This window comes from Periplaneta americana, chromosome 16 (genome assembly GCF_040183065.1).
Source record: "Periplaneta americana isolate PAMFEO1 chromosome 16, P.americana_PAMFEO1_priV1, whole genome shotgun sequence".
Classification (NCBI taxonomy): Eukaryota; Metazoa; Arthropoda; class Insecta; order Blattodea; family Blattidae; genus Periplaneta; species Periplaneta americana.
The window spans coordinates 78,021,622-78,039,284 of record NC_091132.1 but is presented as its reverse complement, the minus strand read 5'-3'; the positions used below and the strand labels follow the sequence as shown (position 1 = coordinate 78,039,284).

At 34.1% G+C, this 17,663-nt stretch overlaps 2 protein-coding genes across 2 annotated transcripts in view; one reads left to right on the top strand and one right to left on the bottom strand.

Annotated features, from left to right (window-relative positions):
- The window catches only part of LOC138716507 (hemocyanin-like), a 168,594-nt gene that overhangs the window by 100,237 nt on the left and 50,694 nt on the right, over nucleotides 1-17,663 (bottom strand). The window lies entirely within an intron of this gene.
- The window catches only part of LOC138716511 (hemocyanin A chain-like), a 53,548-nt gene that overhangs the window by 8,503 nt on the left and 27,382 nt on the right, over nucleotides 1-17,663 (top strand). The window contains exon 2 of the mRNA XM_069849656.1: nucleotides 10,501-10,634. Within this exon, the coding sequence (XP_069705757.1) occupies nucleotides 10,501-10,634 (134 nt within the window). The remainder of the gene's footprint in view (nucleotides 1-10,500; nucleotides 10,635-17,663) is intronic.

The following is a 17,663-nucleotide window of genomic DNA, read 5'->3' as shown; positions in this document are numbered from 1 at the left end:
AGCACTTTATAACATTCATCACTTCTATATTTAGCGCAAATCCAGTGAACCTGGGTTCGGTTATTGGTGTGCGTATGGACAACTTTCTCTTACATACAATCTGGTCCCATTTTATAATTATTTTTTTATTTTTTTTTAAATTTTATTGGGTTATTTTACGACGCTGTATCAACATCTAGGTTATTTAGCGTCTGAATGATATGAAGGTGATAATGCCGGTGAAATGAGTCCGGGGTCCAGCACCGAAAGTTATCCAGCATTTGCTCGTATTGGGTTGAGGGAAAACCTCGGAAAAAACTTCAACCAGGTAACTTGCCCCGACCGGGATTCGAACCCGGGCCACCTGGTTTCACAGCCAGACGCGCTGACCGTTACTCCACAGGTTATATTAATTTCTAGCGTTTGTTCTTATGTCTTATATAATGGGAACGAAACGAGACAAATCTCTTAAACTTCTTGTTCACGATCATGATAATGATGACGACGTCGATGACGATGGTGGTGGTAGTGGTGGTGAAGCTGGTGATGAATATAATCTATGGACTAAAATGCATAGACTAAGGAGATTTTTAAATGTTTTGCAAAGCAAACACTTTTATGATCACATTATGAAATCAATATTCACGACACCTAGGAAATAATAGAAATTTTAATGCGTAATAAATATTAATATACTTGGTTCCATCGCTCTAAAAGTGGGGCATGCGCACAAAGAGAATTACAAAAACTGAAAATGGAACAATTTCTCGGGTGAATGAACCCTCGGCGGGTAACTAATTGGTAGAGAGAATACTTGAGTACTTTAGCATCAAATATGGTGGCTTGGTTATTAATATTAATAAAGGAGAAAAGGGACAGTAGGGAGTGGCCGCGTTGTATTCTAAGACAGCGACTTTTGAACTACATGGGCGTTTCCTGTTAAACACGATAACTTAAGCATAGGACGCGAAGTGAGTGTTAACACAGGTATTAAATTACTTATTTGAAAGTGTACTGTAGACTTTTTCAATAGGAAATTATAGTCAGTGTTGATAGAGTAAAAAAAAATTAGAATTTTTCAAATAATATTCCTTTTCGTATACCTAATTAATATAGTCCTGCGTTTGGTAACCTAAAGCCTCCAAGTAATCCGCAACAGTGTAGGTATATATGGAGTATAGCTTGAAGATATCCAACGCTATTTAGTTCAAATCTGAGTTCAGTGAACATACTAAAACAAAACAAATCTGGACGGTTGGAAATTAGTGATCAAATAGAAGAATTTGATAGCAAGCACGTCATTAGAAAGGAAGAAAATGTATTTTATCAGAAATAAGAAAAATTGTTCATTTCAAACACTTAAAATGTTTACAGTCATTGATTGTCATTTGTAGAGACTCGTAAAGCACGCACTCAAAATTTTTTTTATTTCAAGTTTGTGCGACATTTATATATTTTTCATTTGTTAATTCTAAACTTTAATTATGTCTAAATTATGTAGATGCTTGCCGGGCGCCAGGTAGCCGTGGCGACTAAAAATTGGATGTGGCGTCTGAATTGTTTATTAAGTTCTAAATTTTTTAAGACTTCAATTTCATTTATGTTACTACGACTAATATATATAATGTTAACAAAAGCGATTGTAAGAAGAAATTCAAATGTGCTTTTTAAATTAATGTTCTTACAATTGTTACGCATTTCAAGATATTGTCCTACATAGCTTCAAAACATCTCTGACAGCGTATGTCTACATTGTTTAGATTTTTAGTAGGTTATTTTACGACGCTGTATCAACATCTTAGGTTATTTAGCGTCTGATTGAAATGAAGGATAATGCCGGTAAAATGAGTCCGGGGTCCAGCACCGATAATTACCCAGCATTTGATCATATTGGGTTGAGATAAAATCCCGAAAAACCTCAAGCAGGTAATTTACCCGACCGGAATGGGACCCCGGGCCACCTGGTTTCGCGGCCAGACGCGCTAACCGTTACTCCACAGATGTGAACGCATTTCTTAGATACTTAATATTGTTTAATATAGGTATTTCAGTAAATGTATCTTTATCTTAGCTCGAGTGGTTTCCTCTTTGCTCGTCTGGATGAAATGTGGCAATAAAGGAGATGGCCCCTGTTTTTTTTTTTTTAAGTTTCGTATACCCCTAGTAAAAATTGTATCTTTTATTGTATATAAGCTGCCCTTAAATATATGCTTCTTTATTCTTGTTATTAAATCCAAGTGCTACTTCTGTTGTTCACTGATTTACACACACAGGTACAAGAATAAACAGAAATGTAGACTCATAGTACCAGCACAGTTTAGTATATACAGTTACGAAGCTCAATACTTACTAAATATGCAAACATAGACAGTTGAAATATGCATCCATAGATAGTTGCTCACCACCAGGATCGCTACTATCGCCTCATCACACACTCTTTCCTTAGCAGACGATAAAATGTATTGTACTTTCGATATCGTGTTCTTTTGAAAAGTTAACACCTTCCTTCCACTATTGAAATACGAAATACATAAGCTATTATTTTCATAAAGTATATAATATATTTTATAAACTCACCTTCCTGGATCTTTCGGAAGAAGGATAACTCTGACCTCTTTTTCTTAGAATTTATAGTGCTACAAACGTCTCCTTGTCCCATATTATTATTGAAATTATTGTGCTTTAGCCATTTACAGTTATTACAACCAATAACGAACATTTCACAGTTTACACAACTTTTCACAACAATGCGAAATACGGCACGGTCAATGCCTTTTCGATCTAGACCAGGCCGTAATATATGTTCGGGTTTTCTATTTCAGTGTATGGACCTCAGTGAATTATTATATTATAACTTTATTGCATATCATAGCTAAGTTTTATTTAGTGTAATGTGTCCATAAGTTCTCTTTACTTCTTGTTGCATAATAGCCTATATGGAAGAAATAATTACAAAACTATGTTATTTTAATGTGAAGAGAATTTTACATGTTAACATAATCTTTTCGCATCAACATTTTAAGTTTAGAATGGAAGTTATTTTGAGGTTTAATAAAAAAGAATTTATATTGTGATTTAATATAGCACATCTACCTTCCTTAATAAAGACAGAAAATTTATCATACCACTCCTATGAAATTAGTGTACGTACGATTGTTACTTCGTCTCTTAGGTAGTAGATAAATGCAATAATTCAATATTCAATTGTAGTATTAAAATACATACAAATTGAATGTGCGGAGTATCATACATGACATTATGCTTAATTATAATGTATAATTGTGAATTTAGGAATATAAGATATAGTAAACATAACCTATAATATTTCCATATGAATGGCAGGGCATTGGAGTCCACTAAAACTAGACAGAAAGGGGCAATGGGACAGTAAACATAACCTATAATTTCAACATATCTAAATATCCGTGCGGTGCAACTGAAAATTATTGAATCGTGCATAAATGAATGTACAAGAATTTCGCAATACTTAATCGAAATAAAGGAAAGTATTACACATACGAATAACGTAATTTTCACACCAAAAATAATATTTCATCTTAACTCGCAAGTGATTTATGTCTGAAGTGTCTCATAATCATTGTTTTAAATTTTATTAATGCAATTACACTACATTTTAGAGAAATATATGTTACTCTTTATGCATTCAAACTAATTTATATGGTTGAAACGCCGCCCTTCGTGATCAGGTTAAACCAATTACATGGTCTGCCTTACGGCCTGTATTAGATCACGATGGCAGTGACACAGTCTACTGTTCCTAGTACTCATAGCGCTCCAAGCGTCTAGCAACTATCGCGAGATTTGCAAAAAATCATCCCAAGCTTCGCAACTGTATATACTAAACTGTGGTACTAGTACATGTGGGAAGACTACTTGGTTAATTGAAGCGTAAAGTGTTGATTTGCAACTTGCTCGATGTAGACTACAGCTAACTTGTATTCAAAGTAACCAAACTCAGAACTCCACTAATTATACAGATTTTAGACAAAGGAGTACGATTTGAAACATTTACTCTGTCCACAATGGTACGAGATATTTTCTAACTGTGATATAGAGGCAGAAAGCTAAAATATTTTGGATGCTATGTGCTACTCCAAAATTTTTGGATATTTCTATATTTTTTGCTCGGTACAAGTACATAAAATTCTGGAATCGCAATTACGGTATTTATTTACTATGACAAGAATATTTCATTTATATTGTAATAAGAGAATGGAAATGACAAGGAAACACAGCAATCATCAAAGGAAACCGCTTACAGCCGTTTGATCCACCACAAAACTCCTCTAATACAAAATAAATTCGAACTCTAAACACTTTGGTGGAAAGCCGCTAGTGATGAAACTGTGACTGGGCGTATAGTAAAATAACCATGATCTTAACAATAAAAAATAAATTTAGAGTGAGACAATGAAATTCTACATTGCGTTTTATCTCGGCATGTCTAAAAATGATTAAAGCCTGATAAACTAGGTCAGGAGCATGTTGCCTCTGGCTTCTAACTGCAGGGAAAATTCGCCGCGCTGGAATGGAATTTACAATCAAACAGTAAACAGTTTTTAAAAAGTAATAGCTAATTGAAACAAAATATACCTTTGTCCATTTTTATTTACAACTGAAAACCGTTAGTTGCCTTTTTACGGAGGAAATGGATTTTTTTATTTTCAACAATCACTTGTCATGGTAGCGAGCTTATTTAAAACACGTTGTTTTGTTTTATTGCATATTTAATCCCGCTGAAACTATGTTTTATCAATTCATGTATGAAAGGAGAAGTGGTTTTATATCTGCAAGCTCGAATTGCATATTCATTATTATTATTATTATTATTATTATTATTATTATTATTACGAATGTTGAAGACAGGCTACTCCATAGCAATAAAATTCTCATCACCTAACTATGTATGTGTACGTATGTATTTATTTACACTGCAAATGGGTATATACCCGGTGGCAGTGCTAACTAATTACACTCAATAATGACAATTAATAATAAACACAACTAACAAAAACATTAATAATAATAATAATAATAATAATAATAATAATAATAATAATAATGATGAGCATCCTAAATTAAATGAAGCACGATCACTTAAAATAACATTTAAAGTAAATCTAATTTGTATCTTAATCCTAAGTTCGAACTAAGACCCACGAGTGTGATAGGTTCATACCTGCACAAGTACCTTTCGGCACTACACTCATTTCGCTGTCAACTCACACACTGCACCGATTCTATCCTGATTTCACTATAATTTCAAAACCATTTCACTATTCAAATACTTTGCATCGCCACTATGAACTACAGAACTTCACTGACACAAAAACACTTCACTTACACAATAGACTTCACTGACACTACACATTTCACACTTCACTGACACAACACACTTCCTCACTAATAATAATAACAAAATATAAATTACACCCTTTAAATAGTGTGTATAATATACTACCGTCTATTAGTAAAGTCCTTAAGCCTATTTTTAAATACATTTTTGGTTATTGGTAAAGCCTTTAGTAAGTCTGCTAGTTTAATTTACCACTTGAGTACCTTTAAAATGTATCACTATGAAAGATCTTTCTAAATCCTTTGCATCTCTAACTGAGACAGATTCTTCAAATTTACTGCAAAACTTTCGAAAAAAAAGTGCATGGGCTAAATCTTAAATCATTATGTAAACAAAACTGTAGCAAGACCACTGAGAAACTAGGGCCAAAATTAAAAAAAGAAAAAAACTGGCACTGGTATTAATTTGGAACATGAGCATTAACTGAAGCAAAATATATAAAACAAAACATCTGTTTAAAATCTACATTTTATTTTCAATATTTTTAGGTTAAATGTAACTGTTAATTCCCACAGTTATTATGAAAAATCCTCACTACATTTACAACCAGACCTCTAGCTTAATTGGGGGAGGGGTGAGTATATAAATTCTTGTAGCAAAGACAGTAGAGCGGGTTTGGCGTAGCTAACATTGGGAGCATGGAAGGTTAATAAAATTGTCACCAAAGAATGAGACCGTATCTGTCCATTATGTGTGGAAAAGTATACATGGGAACACATTTTAGCCCACTGAAAAAAGAGAACATATCCGGAGAAAATATCTACCACCCTCGATGCTAAGTCAAAATAGGAGTTCGCTTGATTGTTTTGACCTAATGGGGAATAGAGAATACGAACAAAATACTGGATTGTTTCTCTTCAACCGACGAAGGGAGAATGCTGACACTTTTATCTCTGTTTGTATATTAGGTTAGGATATATGATATAATGTGTTTTGTTTGTACCACTTTCATATTAATGTGTATGTTTTATGGAGAGTGGTTGGATTTAATCATAGGTGAGGGGAGCGAAACCTGCAAAATAGAACTTGTTTTTTAAAGCACATAGGTAAAAAAAAAACTCATGCATTGGATTTAAGGGTAAATTCTGATAGTGTAGTGCATGGGTGTCCAAACGCTTATAGAACCAGGAGATACTGCACATAAAGCATGCTCTGCTAAGGTTAATAACTTTCCATATAAAACAGGAAAAACGACCTTAAAGAATTTTCGCTGCGGGTTGCTTACTCCAGGGATTACCTCGTCCGAGTTACAATTGAACATCTTTGGTGTAGTGTATAATATTGCTAAATAAATTCATGTATCTATCTATGTATGATAGTGAAATGAAACATTGATGGATGTATGGGTTTAATTATTCAAAATGTCTTTCAACAGTAGAAATCTTACTAATGACGAAAAAATCACATATGCACTGTAAGCCTATGCTTGACCATACGGATGAAACTTTCACAGGCATATTAAAAGCAGGTAGCATTTAATTTTTTCTCTTTAAAATTTTATTTGAATTGTTCCATAATTACACGAAATCTTATGCAGTTTATGTAGATATTAAACATGATATTTTAATCTCATCCTTTATAAAGATACTTAGACAATATTTGGAATGCCTCATAATTATGGGTAGCTGCTTTGTGGCTTTCTGGTTTTTTTAAATAGAATTGAATTTAACGGAGGGGTGCACTATAGCCCAGCACTGCCACCTTGTTCAGATCTATTGCGCTAGCCCTCTGGTGACGCATTCCCAAATGCACACGTGCCGACCATACTAAGGTTCTCTGGTCCAGGTATCGAGCAGGCAACCCCACCCGTCCCTAGGCCAACCCCCTCCATGCGTCGCCGGTCGGCGTTCGGGCAACGCTACGGAATGATAATGAAATGGAAAAATGGTGACGGAATGATGTAAATGCCTAATTTGGGGAAAAACGGGAGAACCCCGGGGAAAACCCAAACTGCGACCTTGTCCGCCACAAGTGTCACTATGGATTTTTTAAATGAAAAAATCCCAGACCTGGGAATCGAACCCGGGGTTTTTCTGCTTACATATTATACAGGGACATCATTTTATATTTACTTCAATTTTTATTGTACCTGAGTTTTTGAATGTACTTCACTCCCACCCCTTCCACTAGTAAACTTCCAACCGTTCACGACACAGAGCCGAGGGCGCATAGGCAGTACTGAGTTAGTGAGTACAGTACGTTCCAGAAATATGTTCGCGTTTTCCAGTGACGAAAGAGCTTTCAATATTGAATGACATTTTTGCACAGGTACTGTCGTCCGTTTGCCTATGTCGTATCCCGGTTTCCCCCACCTGCTTCTGTTCGCCCCTCTGTAAAGTCTAGTGCTGGGCTGTCTTAGCTCTTTTCTGAAAAATTTCTGTTAGGAATTGGACGTCTACGTAATATTATACAACTGTTTAAAATAACTTAAATAAAAGGGCCTCGTTAAGTAATTAATTGTCACGTGACCCCCCCCTTTCTACGACCCTGCAACAAAACCACTTGAACGGACAGTAGATAGCATTTCTGAGTAATTTTATCTTTCGGGTCGGGCAGAAGTGAAGAATGAATTTACAGTACATAAGGTACTCTTTTATAGAGTAGGTACTGAATTATTTCAACATAAGTTACTAGAACGAAGGAGGAAACTGGTAATTGGAATAGGTACAATAGTCTGTAGTGTGATAATATGCACAAAAGAACTGAAGCCTGTATCGAAATGAATGGCCACCATTTTCAAAAATGTGTTTAAATATCCATATTATGATTATTTTTCAATTTAACTTCATTCTCTATATTGTACGCTAATGTGCTGTAACAGTACAATATACATTGCATAATTAATACGTCCGAATGGATAGCTCAATTCGTGAGTAAAAACACTAAGTGTTAATACATTACTGTATTTTGATTAAACAAAAACCTAATGAAAATTATAAACTCAAAATTGCGATATTTCCTAGTTTACATAAATGGATGAACTACTTTTCTTCCCTCCTATACCTAGTAAAGTGATTTGTATTTTACGCCAGTATCATTGAACTCCAGTCGTGGAAGGGGGAGCAAACGGTGTTTCCTGTTTCAATCGTTAATAGAAAGGTATAGCCAGGTTAACATTAAAAATGTTAGTAAAAATAAAATGATGTCCCTGTACAAATGTCGGACAACATTGAATCTGTATGTGCACTAGCTTTATACACCTTAAAAACACTACGAGAGATACATTTTAATATTGCTTGAAGAGTTTGAGTCAATTTGATTTAAATTGTTTAATTTCAGTCTTTCGCATACTCGTACAATTTTATGTTAAAAGCCATCGGTGTGGTATACAGGTTAACGAGAAGCACTCGTGATTCCAGCATGGGTTCGAATATTGCGTTAGTTGATTAACTGTTTGGGTTTATTTGCAAGGTTTTCTAGAACTGTAAGACGAATGTTATGTAATATATAATGGAAGCAACCGGCGTAGCTTAGGCGGCTAAGGCGCTTGTCTGCCGATCCGGAGTTTCGCTCGGGTGCGGGTTCGATTCCCGCATGGGCTGATTACCTGGTTGGGTTTTTTCCGAGGTTTTCCCAAACTATAAGGCAAATGTTAGGTAATCTACCGCGAATTCTCGGTCTCATCTCGCCAAATATCATCTCGCTATCATCAATTCCATCGACGCTAAATAACCTCGTAGTTGATACAGCGTCGTTAAATACCAAGTAAAATAAAAAAAATATATATAATGTATTCTTTGATCTATCTCAATAGAATGCTACCTCGTTATGAGCTAGATAACAGCGCCGTTGTTAAATAACTAATAAAACTTTATACAACTTGATTACACAACAGGCTGATAACAGACTGAAACATTGTAACATGGTAATGTAAATTTAAGACAAGAAAGACGAATAATACGTTTTCCGAAGTAATCAAACTTTATGCGAGTAACAAATTAAAAGATTGTAAATGTATTAAATTATGTTCGTCATTAATAAATTTCCCTTCTTTTTGGGTAAATTCTCATGTTCTGTTTCATTCTGTATTAGTTTTAACAGAGGAATACTAAATTTCATAGAACTCTCCAATATCTTCTTTCTCACTCACAGACATACTCCATCATTTCACATATAGCTTACGTTGGAGCTTGGAGCCCGGGGCTTGGTTATTCTTATACCAAATTTTTAAATGTCTTAATAAATAGTTAAATAAGGGTAATTAATAAAAAGTAAATATTTACATAGACCTTCACTATATTGCGTCAATGTATAAGCCTACTGAAATACTAACATTAAGAGCGATAGACAATGTATAGGGGCCCATACTACGTAATATACACTAGAGTCTCGTTAATCCGAACTAATTGGGACCAAGACCTATTCGGATTACAAGATTTTCGGATTAACCGAAATATTTCCAGTAATACAATGCACGCTATTCACGAGCGCTGAGAGACGGTGGTGGTAGTACCCTGTTGCTATTTTTAGAACCACAACTAACAGGTTCACTTCATTACGACAACAGAAAATTACTGATTTTATGAGCATGTGTAAATTACGTAAATTAAAATTAAATTAAAATTATGTAAATGATGTACAGAAAACACTAATAGTTATAAGTATCCTTGGATGTGCTACTTTCATAATTTTTTAAAATAAAAGAAATTGAGTGAATTTATACATTTTTTCTTTTCGTTACATTCCTACTATTACAATAAATTTGTTTTTTTTTTTCTTAAAATAATTTTGTTCGGATTAACGAGATACTGTATCTTGAACACAATGAGTTTTTAAATTCTGAAAAAATTATGATTTTCTGTTAAATTTGAAAATAAATTAAACATGATGCATTATCGAAATATTCTTGATGGTTTCACACTAAGGTAAAGTTAGTTATCCACCAAACCATTTTACAAGTAATATTTTACAATTCTTCGAAAGGTCATATCTGTCATCAGATGCTCCTCCAATATTTCCTTGAAGTATATAGGCCTACTCATTTTATTGAAACTTCTTAACTCCAACTATTTTTCGTGGCCTTACATTTCATGCTTATCAATAGGATCTGTAATTTTTATAAGACACTATATCAAAAGTTTTGAATGTTGTTTTCAGACAATTTTATGCTTAAGGTAGTTATTAATTAAAACTTCCTTTTGCAGCCGACAAAGAGTTCTTGGTGAGGCAGAGGGAGGTGCTGAGACTGCTCAACAAGGTTCATGAACCCAACAGATTCAAAGAGCAAGCTGAGCTGGGACGCAGCTATGATCCTACAGCACACTTCAGCAAGTATAAGGTCAGTGAAAGCTCACACCATTCTGAAAGCTAGTGAGTGGGTGTTCAGAATGTTAGAAATAGCCTGCTTAATAGATGTCAGAGTGCAGCAATGAAATTTATATTCGCTAATTACGACGAGAGATATCGCCTCTTATTCCGTGTAGTTCATACAAAAGACGCAGTTGGGCCTATTTTATCTTATTTTGTGTGGGAAGAAAAATAGTATAGACATTATTCTACATTAAAGTTAAAACACCGTAAAATTTAAGATCAACTTGAATTATACAGAGTGTAAGGGGTATAAGTGCCATTAGTTTAACTGATGATTGTTCATGTCATAAGGAAGAAAAAAATGTCCTCACAATTTTTTCTAATTGCAATATTTAACTAATTTATTAAAGTTTACAATATTACGCGTTTGGCAACGTTGCTGGATATGGAGGAGGGGGTTTACAAGTACATAGCACAGCTCAAGCGATATACTGGGTGTTCATTTCAAAGTGTGTCATGACGTCATTGTTGTTGGGTCACCGATTTGAAGCGAGTTTAAGCTTATATGTCAGAGAAGTTGCCTATTATTTAAGGCGTTCTTCAATCTGAACTTGAGAACGTGTACGGTATAACTTGAACATCGTAGCAACAGATGGCGGTCTGTACGGTCTGTGTGCTACCATAACCTCTTTCGAACTGTGTTTTGCGCCGGCAAGCCGTACGCAGGGTATTTGTTATCGTCGGTTGCGTACGGTAACATTCCGCAACACAAATCAAATGCTCCGTGTCCATGTTGACCGTCGAAGTTAATGTCAACAAATACGTAACTAATCGTCTTAACCTTTTCCCCATATCCCGGCAGTACGTATTTCGAAACAGTTCACATTCCTGCCACTACCGGCGTTACCGTACGTATCGGTACGTACTCTTCAGAATGAACGCCGTACTTGCTAGGCAACTTCTCTGCCTCATAGGGTATACACCTCTGCGGAAGTGTAGGAATATTGAATTCTCTAGGCTCATCGGCTAGCCACATGACGGTATACAGCGAGCCATGACACATTTTGAACTGAACACCCAGTAGACATATCGGAACAAAACAGATGCTTAGTTCTAATGCATGGGCGGACCAGAACAACTGTTGTTTACATAAAACGAACAGCAAATACAAGCTTTCAGTCTCATTAATAGAACTTTTATAGTAAATTTCCGTTTTATTTAACAATATTGGTTCATTTTTTTTTATTGTAGGCTACCTTTAAAAATAAGCAATAATAGTTTACTGCACAAAATCACACGAACTTATTTTTTCTAATGCAACATTTTAATCTCTCCCGTTTCCTTAAAGCAGTATTATTTTTAAAGAAATTTCTGGTTGTGTAATTTTCGAAACGGGGTAAGAGACTCCTAGTTTCTAATAATAATCGTTGAGAAACTGCTACAAAAGTTCGACGATTAGGTTACTTCTTTGCGGAAAATGTTGACGGTACATCTTCTTGCCTCACTTGAATTACAATGACTTTCTCCATAAATTAATTACATATGATATATTTCTAAACTGTGAATGACATTGTAAGTTGTTTATCGAAAACCTGTAGCCTACTAAACTGCCATCCGCTCGGCAGTAGACCTGTTGACAGCGAGCTTGAACTCAGCTGAGCTGTACGTCTGTAGAGAGTAAATCCTTCAGAACGTTGCCATGTCTCTCACGCCAGAATATTAACAAATTTAAGCATGCATTATTATTTAATTTCATGAAAACGTAATAGAACACACAAACATTTATTTGAACTAATATTAACTCTTTGTTAGATATATCTACTGATGTAATTGTTTTCGTAATTTTACTAACGATATAGGCCTAAACAGAATAACGGAAAAAAATAAGGAAAGAAATATTTTTTCTGGGAAAACTATCAAGTTTTGACCCTATGTTGTATGGATATTCTTTGATCCTGTAGACCCTCCCCGACAACTGTGAAAAGGACGGCACTTATACCCCTTACACCCTATATATTTCTACTTTGTTCCTCTTCTTCCATTATTATTAATATTTAATATTATTATTTTAAATACTTTTTAAAAGCTTGCTAAAATACAATTACTTTAATTTCATATTAAATTCTTTATTATACATTTACTTACTTATTCTAGAAGCACTGTTGGCAGAACGGTTAGAGCGTTTAGAGCGTCGGCTTTGCAAGTTAGTGACATGAGTTCGAATCCCGGTGCGTCTACGAGGAATTTGTGGTGTACAATGACGGCATTAAATGGTAGATTTTCGCGTGGTACTCATGTTTCTAACTAAAGAAAAAAATTAGAGTAAAATAAATATATTTAATTCTTATAAAAATAAAGATTACAGATGCCTAAAATATTGATGAACATTCAAGTAGCGGAATAAAGAAATTATTATTATTTCTAAATTACAATTCTTTCGATTTAGTTAATTCGTTGACGAAGGTCTTGTTTTGATTTTGGATAGGAGAAATGAAGTCATCACTAGGGCCGTGACATCGTTATATTTGTGTTAGTTTGAGGTCGATTGAAGCTCAACACACGATGCCGGACGTGTTTCAAGTACAAGCAGCAGAAGCGAATTTGACACACGCCTAAGCACGTTCCGTGTTTTGTATACGATTATTGCGTATTATAAAATCAAGACAATACAATCATTATATATAAAGATTAATATTGGAAAGGTCTAAAATTCTGATGAGGTCGAGAATAATTGTTGGAAATCATATTTTAAATTGTCACAAATGTGATAAGACATAAGTCTGAAAATATGTTTTTTTTATTATTTAGAGTTTTGCTACATTTTAGAATGCCAAAAACGTATACGACGTACAATTTTGCTTTTCCTATATTTAACTGTTACATTAATTTATTTATCACATCCATCCCGTGTCTTACTTTTCTTGCATGTTGTTTCCCTGGTTTCGGTTCCTGCTGAAATAAACAACAACATCCAGTTTCAAAGTTTCAAATGAAAATGACGGCCGAGTGTCGGATAGTATAACCTTGTATGCAGAAAAACTGCGCTCAATATCGGCTGAAACCAAGAGCGCATATGTAAAATATTTCACATCATCCATTTCTACATCAAGTTTATAACAATCGCACTTGTCATCTGACAAAACTCATGCAATTTTGCATAATGAACTGGTTCATTTTCTCACATATCTTTTTGCTTATATCATCTTGCAAATAATTCACTTTTGAGATGATATTTACTTTCGAAATTTGTTCCACCAATTTAACACCAGTCTTTTCGAGACAATCGATTGTAGAGAGGATAAATCCAAAATTATATGAACTATATTCACACTCTTTTTTAATATTTGAGTCACCAAGAAGAGTTCGTGCATTTCTTATGGAAGCTGCATCGTTTCTGTATGACTGCTTCTATTCTAACAGTCGACCTGGTTGGCGAGTTGGTATAGCGCTGGCCTTCTATGCCCAAGGTTGCGGGTTCGGTCCCGGGCCAGGTCGATGGCATTTAAGTGTGCGACAGGCTCATGTCAGTAGATTTATTGGCATGTAAAAGAACTCCTGCGGGACAAAATTCCGGCACATCCGGCGACGCTGATATAACCTCTGCAGTTGCGAGCGTCGTTAAATAAAAAACATATTATTATTATATTATCTATTCTAACATATAATGATTGCATTGTCTTGATTTTATAATACGCAATAATCGTATACAAAACACGGAAAGTGCTTGCTTAGGCGTGTGTCAAATTCGCTTCCGCTGCCTGTACTTTAAACACGTCCGGCATCGTGTGTTGAGCTTCAATCGACCTCAAACTAATACAAATATAGCGATGTCACGGCCCTAGTCATCACATATGCTGTTTGAGTAGGACAAACCTGTACACGCTGCATGCTAGGTTAAACCGAGGAACAGGTTAGAGACTTTGGGCCTTTCCAAAGATAAGCGAATTTTGACTGAGTACACCTTTTTTCACGGCTTTAATAGTTACTACTAAATTGATTCGACAGCAACCCCAAGATACAGATGTAAGAGATACTTCACTATTGCTTCATTAATCATCATAATAAACACATTGGGATGCGCTACAGATCATCTTTCATTGTGCAAAGAGTCTACAAATGCCATGTGTTCCACCTAGAGTGCGACACTGGGTGAATGACGGAAAAGTCATATACCCGCCACTGTAAAAGAAAATATGTAGGCCTATATATTTATTCATGTATGCTTTACTTTTGAAACACCCTGTATGCGCTGTTTTGAAATTGCGTAAAGCAGTGTTTGTAGGACTGACACAGACGTGGTATAGGGATTAGCGAACGGGACTCATACTCAGATGTTCCGTTTGGCGTGGGTTCGAATCCTGCCTGGGGTGAATATCCTGTTGGATTCTCCCAATATTTTTCCTATGAGAAAAATATCAGGTAATTCCATGGAAAAACCTCGGACTCGCCTCGTCAGAATCTACCTCGTTATTAACGATTCCACTGACGCTAAATAACCGGGCTGTTGATATAGAATGGTTAAGCAATCGGTAAAATGTATCCACGGGCTTCAATGCCGTCTAGAGCATAATGTCGTTCCATTGGCAATGTGGCGTCCTGTGTTGTCTTAGGTGAAGACCCAGGGTGGTGACTTCATATCACTAGAATTCTCTCCTTTAAATAGCTATTTATTTTTTATAGTCACTTTTACGATGTCAACTAACTGAACTATGAACTAAGTTAAGGTCACAATATTACGACACGAAACATAGGTCATCAAAGTCTACTGATGGATTATCGTTAAGTTAATTGACATTGTTATATGATACACATTTTATTTTCCTGAAATCGTATCTATAGCATCCTTTCCCTCCGCATTTATATAATGCGCACGAAAGATCCCTGCAATATGTTATGGACAATTTTCAACAATAACTCGCTGTAAATTTATATGAAAATTTTAATACTAATTATAATGTCAGCTGTCGTAATTTCATAATATGTCTATTTTTAAGATTAATATTATATTTCTAACTTTTTTTAATCTGTGTACTTGCAAATTTGTTAATAATAACGTCATGATATTAATTTTATTCATCATATAAATTTGTACAGCAGAAAGGCTGAAACAAGATAGATAGTCAGAAATTTCTTAATTATGAACTTGAAAATAACCGAGAAGGACGGATAATAGCTTAATAAAAAATTCTACTTACATATATGAATCCTTATGGTGTGTTATCATTATGTTTCCTCATGATGAGTTTTATTCAAATATAATTAATCATATGAAGTTAAGTATTTAGGCATAATTTTCGATAATCATTTAAAATGGAACCAACATATTAATTATCTTTGTAATAAATTACGTAAAATAGTATATTATTTTGTTTTATTGAGGAATTACTTGTCAATAAGTTTATTACGTACAATATATTTAACTTTATTTCAGTCGGTAATTATTTATGGAATTATAGGATGGGGTAGCTCATTTAAATCCAATTTTAATCCACTTTATTTATTACAGAAGAAAATAATGAAAATATGTCTTCATAAACCTATTGATTTTCCATCTCAAAATTTGTTTTTAGACTTTAATGTACTTAACGTAAGACAAATTTATTATATTGTATTAATAAAATTCATACATTAAAATCGAAATAATTTTGAATTGTATTCTCATAGTTATGAAACAAAAGGTATGAATTCTTTAAGATTGTTTGAACCAAAATGTAACACTGTTACAGTATTTAATCATAGTAGTAATTTAGGCCCAAGAATATATAACAAATTTATATTTAAATATCCTAATCTTGTCAATTCTAATAGTTCTAGTATTAAATTTAAAAAGTTATGTATGGATTTTATAAAAATTGAAAAATTGTAAATTTAAATTTATATACTATAATTGCACAGTAGACATAAGACAAATTGTATTGTATAATTATTAATTTCAATTCAGGAATCCGCCTCTGAGCACGAGTTCTACTCTTTCAGGGGCGAGCTAAATTTTTTTCTGTAAATAAACAAATAAATAAATAAATAAATAAGTAAATAAATAAATAAATAAGTAAATAAATAAATAAATAAATATTGATCCTGGCTACTTTGCAGCACTGATTACAATTTGATTTGGGACCGTTCTTGACGTAGAACATTTTTTTTGCTTCTCACATGATATACGAATTGACAGAATTTCTTAGACAACTCTTTCGCCATTCTAACGAATAGACACTTATTTTCGCTCTAAACGTTTTGATTATCTTCATCTGTATCACTGTAAAGTATTATTTTTCTGGATGCTACCATTTAAGATTTGTTACGAAGTAGGCCCTTTCCCCTTATCCTTTCGTAACTGAGTTTGGGCACTTATAGCTAATACATTTTTATTTTCAGTGAATATCATAACGTATAAAAATCTCATGAAATGAATTTGCAGGTAACTTTATCTAAAACTGATTCAACAACGTGTACACATCCTCCATCTTCAATCTAGTTTCTGCAAATTAATTTTAAACATTCTCACCAATCTTCTCTGTTAACACACTGCCCTTCCTCCAATCTTCTTTCCCTCATTGTTGTTTTAATTCCATGAATCCATGTAGTATTAGGTCTCTCTCTCTTCAGCCTCTCGGGCGACAACTATTCCAACACTTTTTTTTGGTAATCGTTCTACACTCATCCTTTTTATATGACCGTACCATTGCAATTGCTTATGTTGTACATAATCCAGTATTTAATTTTTTACTCCTATTTTAGATTTTATTGTTGTTTCTAATTTTGTCTCTTTTTGATATTGAAGCCGATCTTCTCCACAAGTCCACTTCCATAGTTAATAATTTAGAAATTGTTTGATGCTTCATCTGTCAAATTTCTGTTCCGTATGTTGCTATGCTTCTTACTATTGCTCTAAAAGTTTGTGATTTATTTTCTTTGGTAATACTTCTGTCCCGGAGAATGCTATTTAAGATTGATATTGCTCATTTTCCCATTGTTTTATAAAATAATAATTAAAAATAATACGAGCAAATTTCAGGAAATTTAACTTATATTAAAAACTCTTCCTTAAATATGGAAA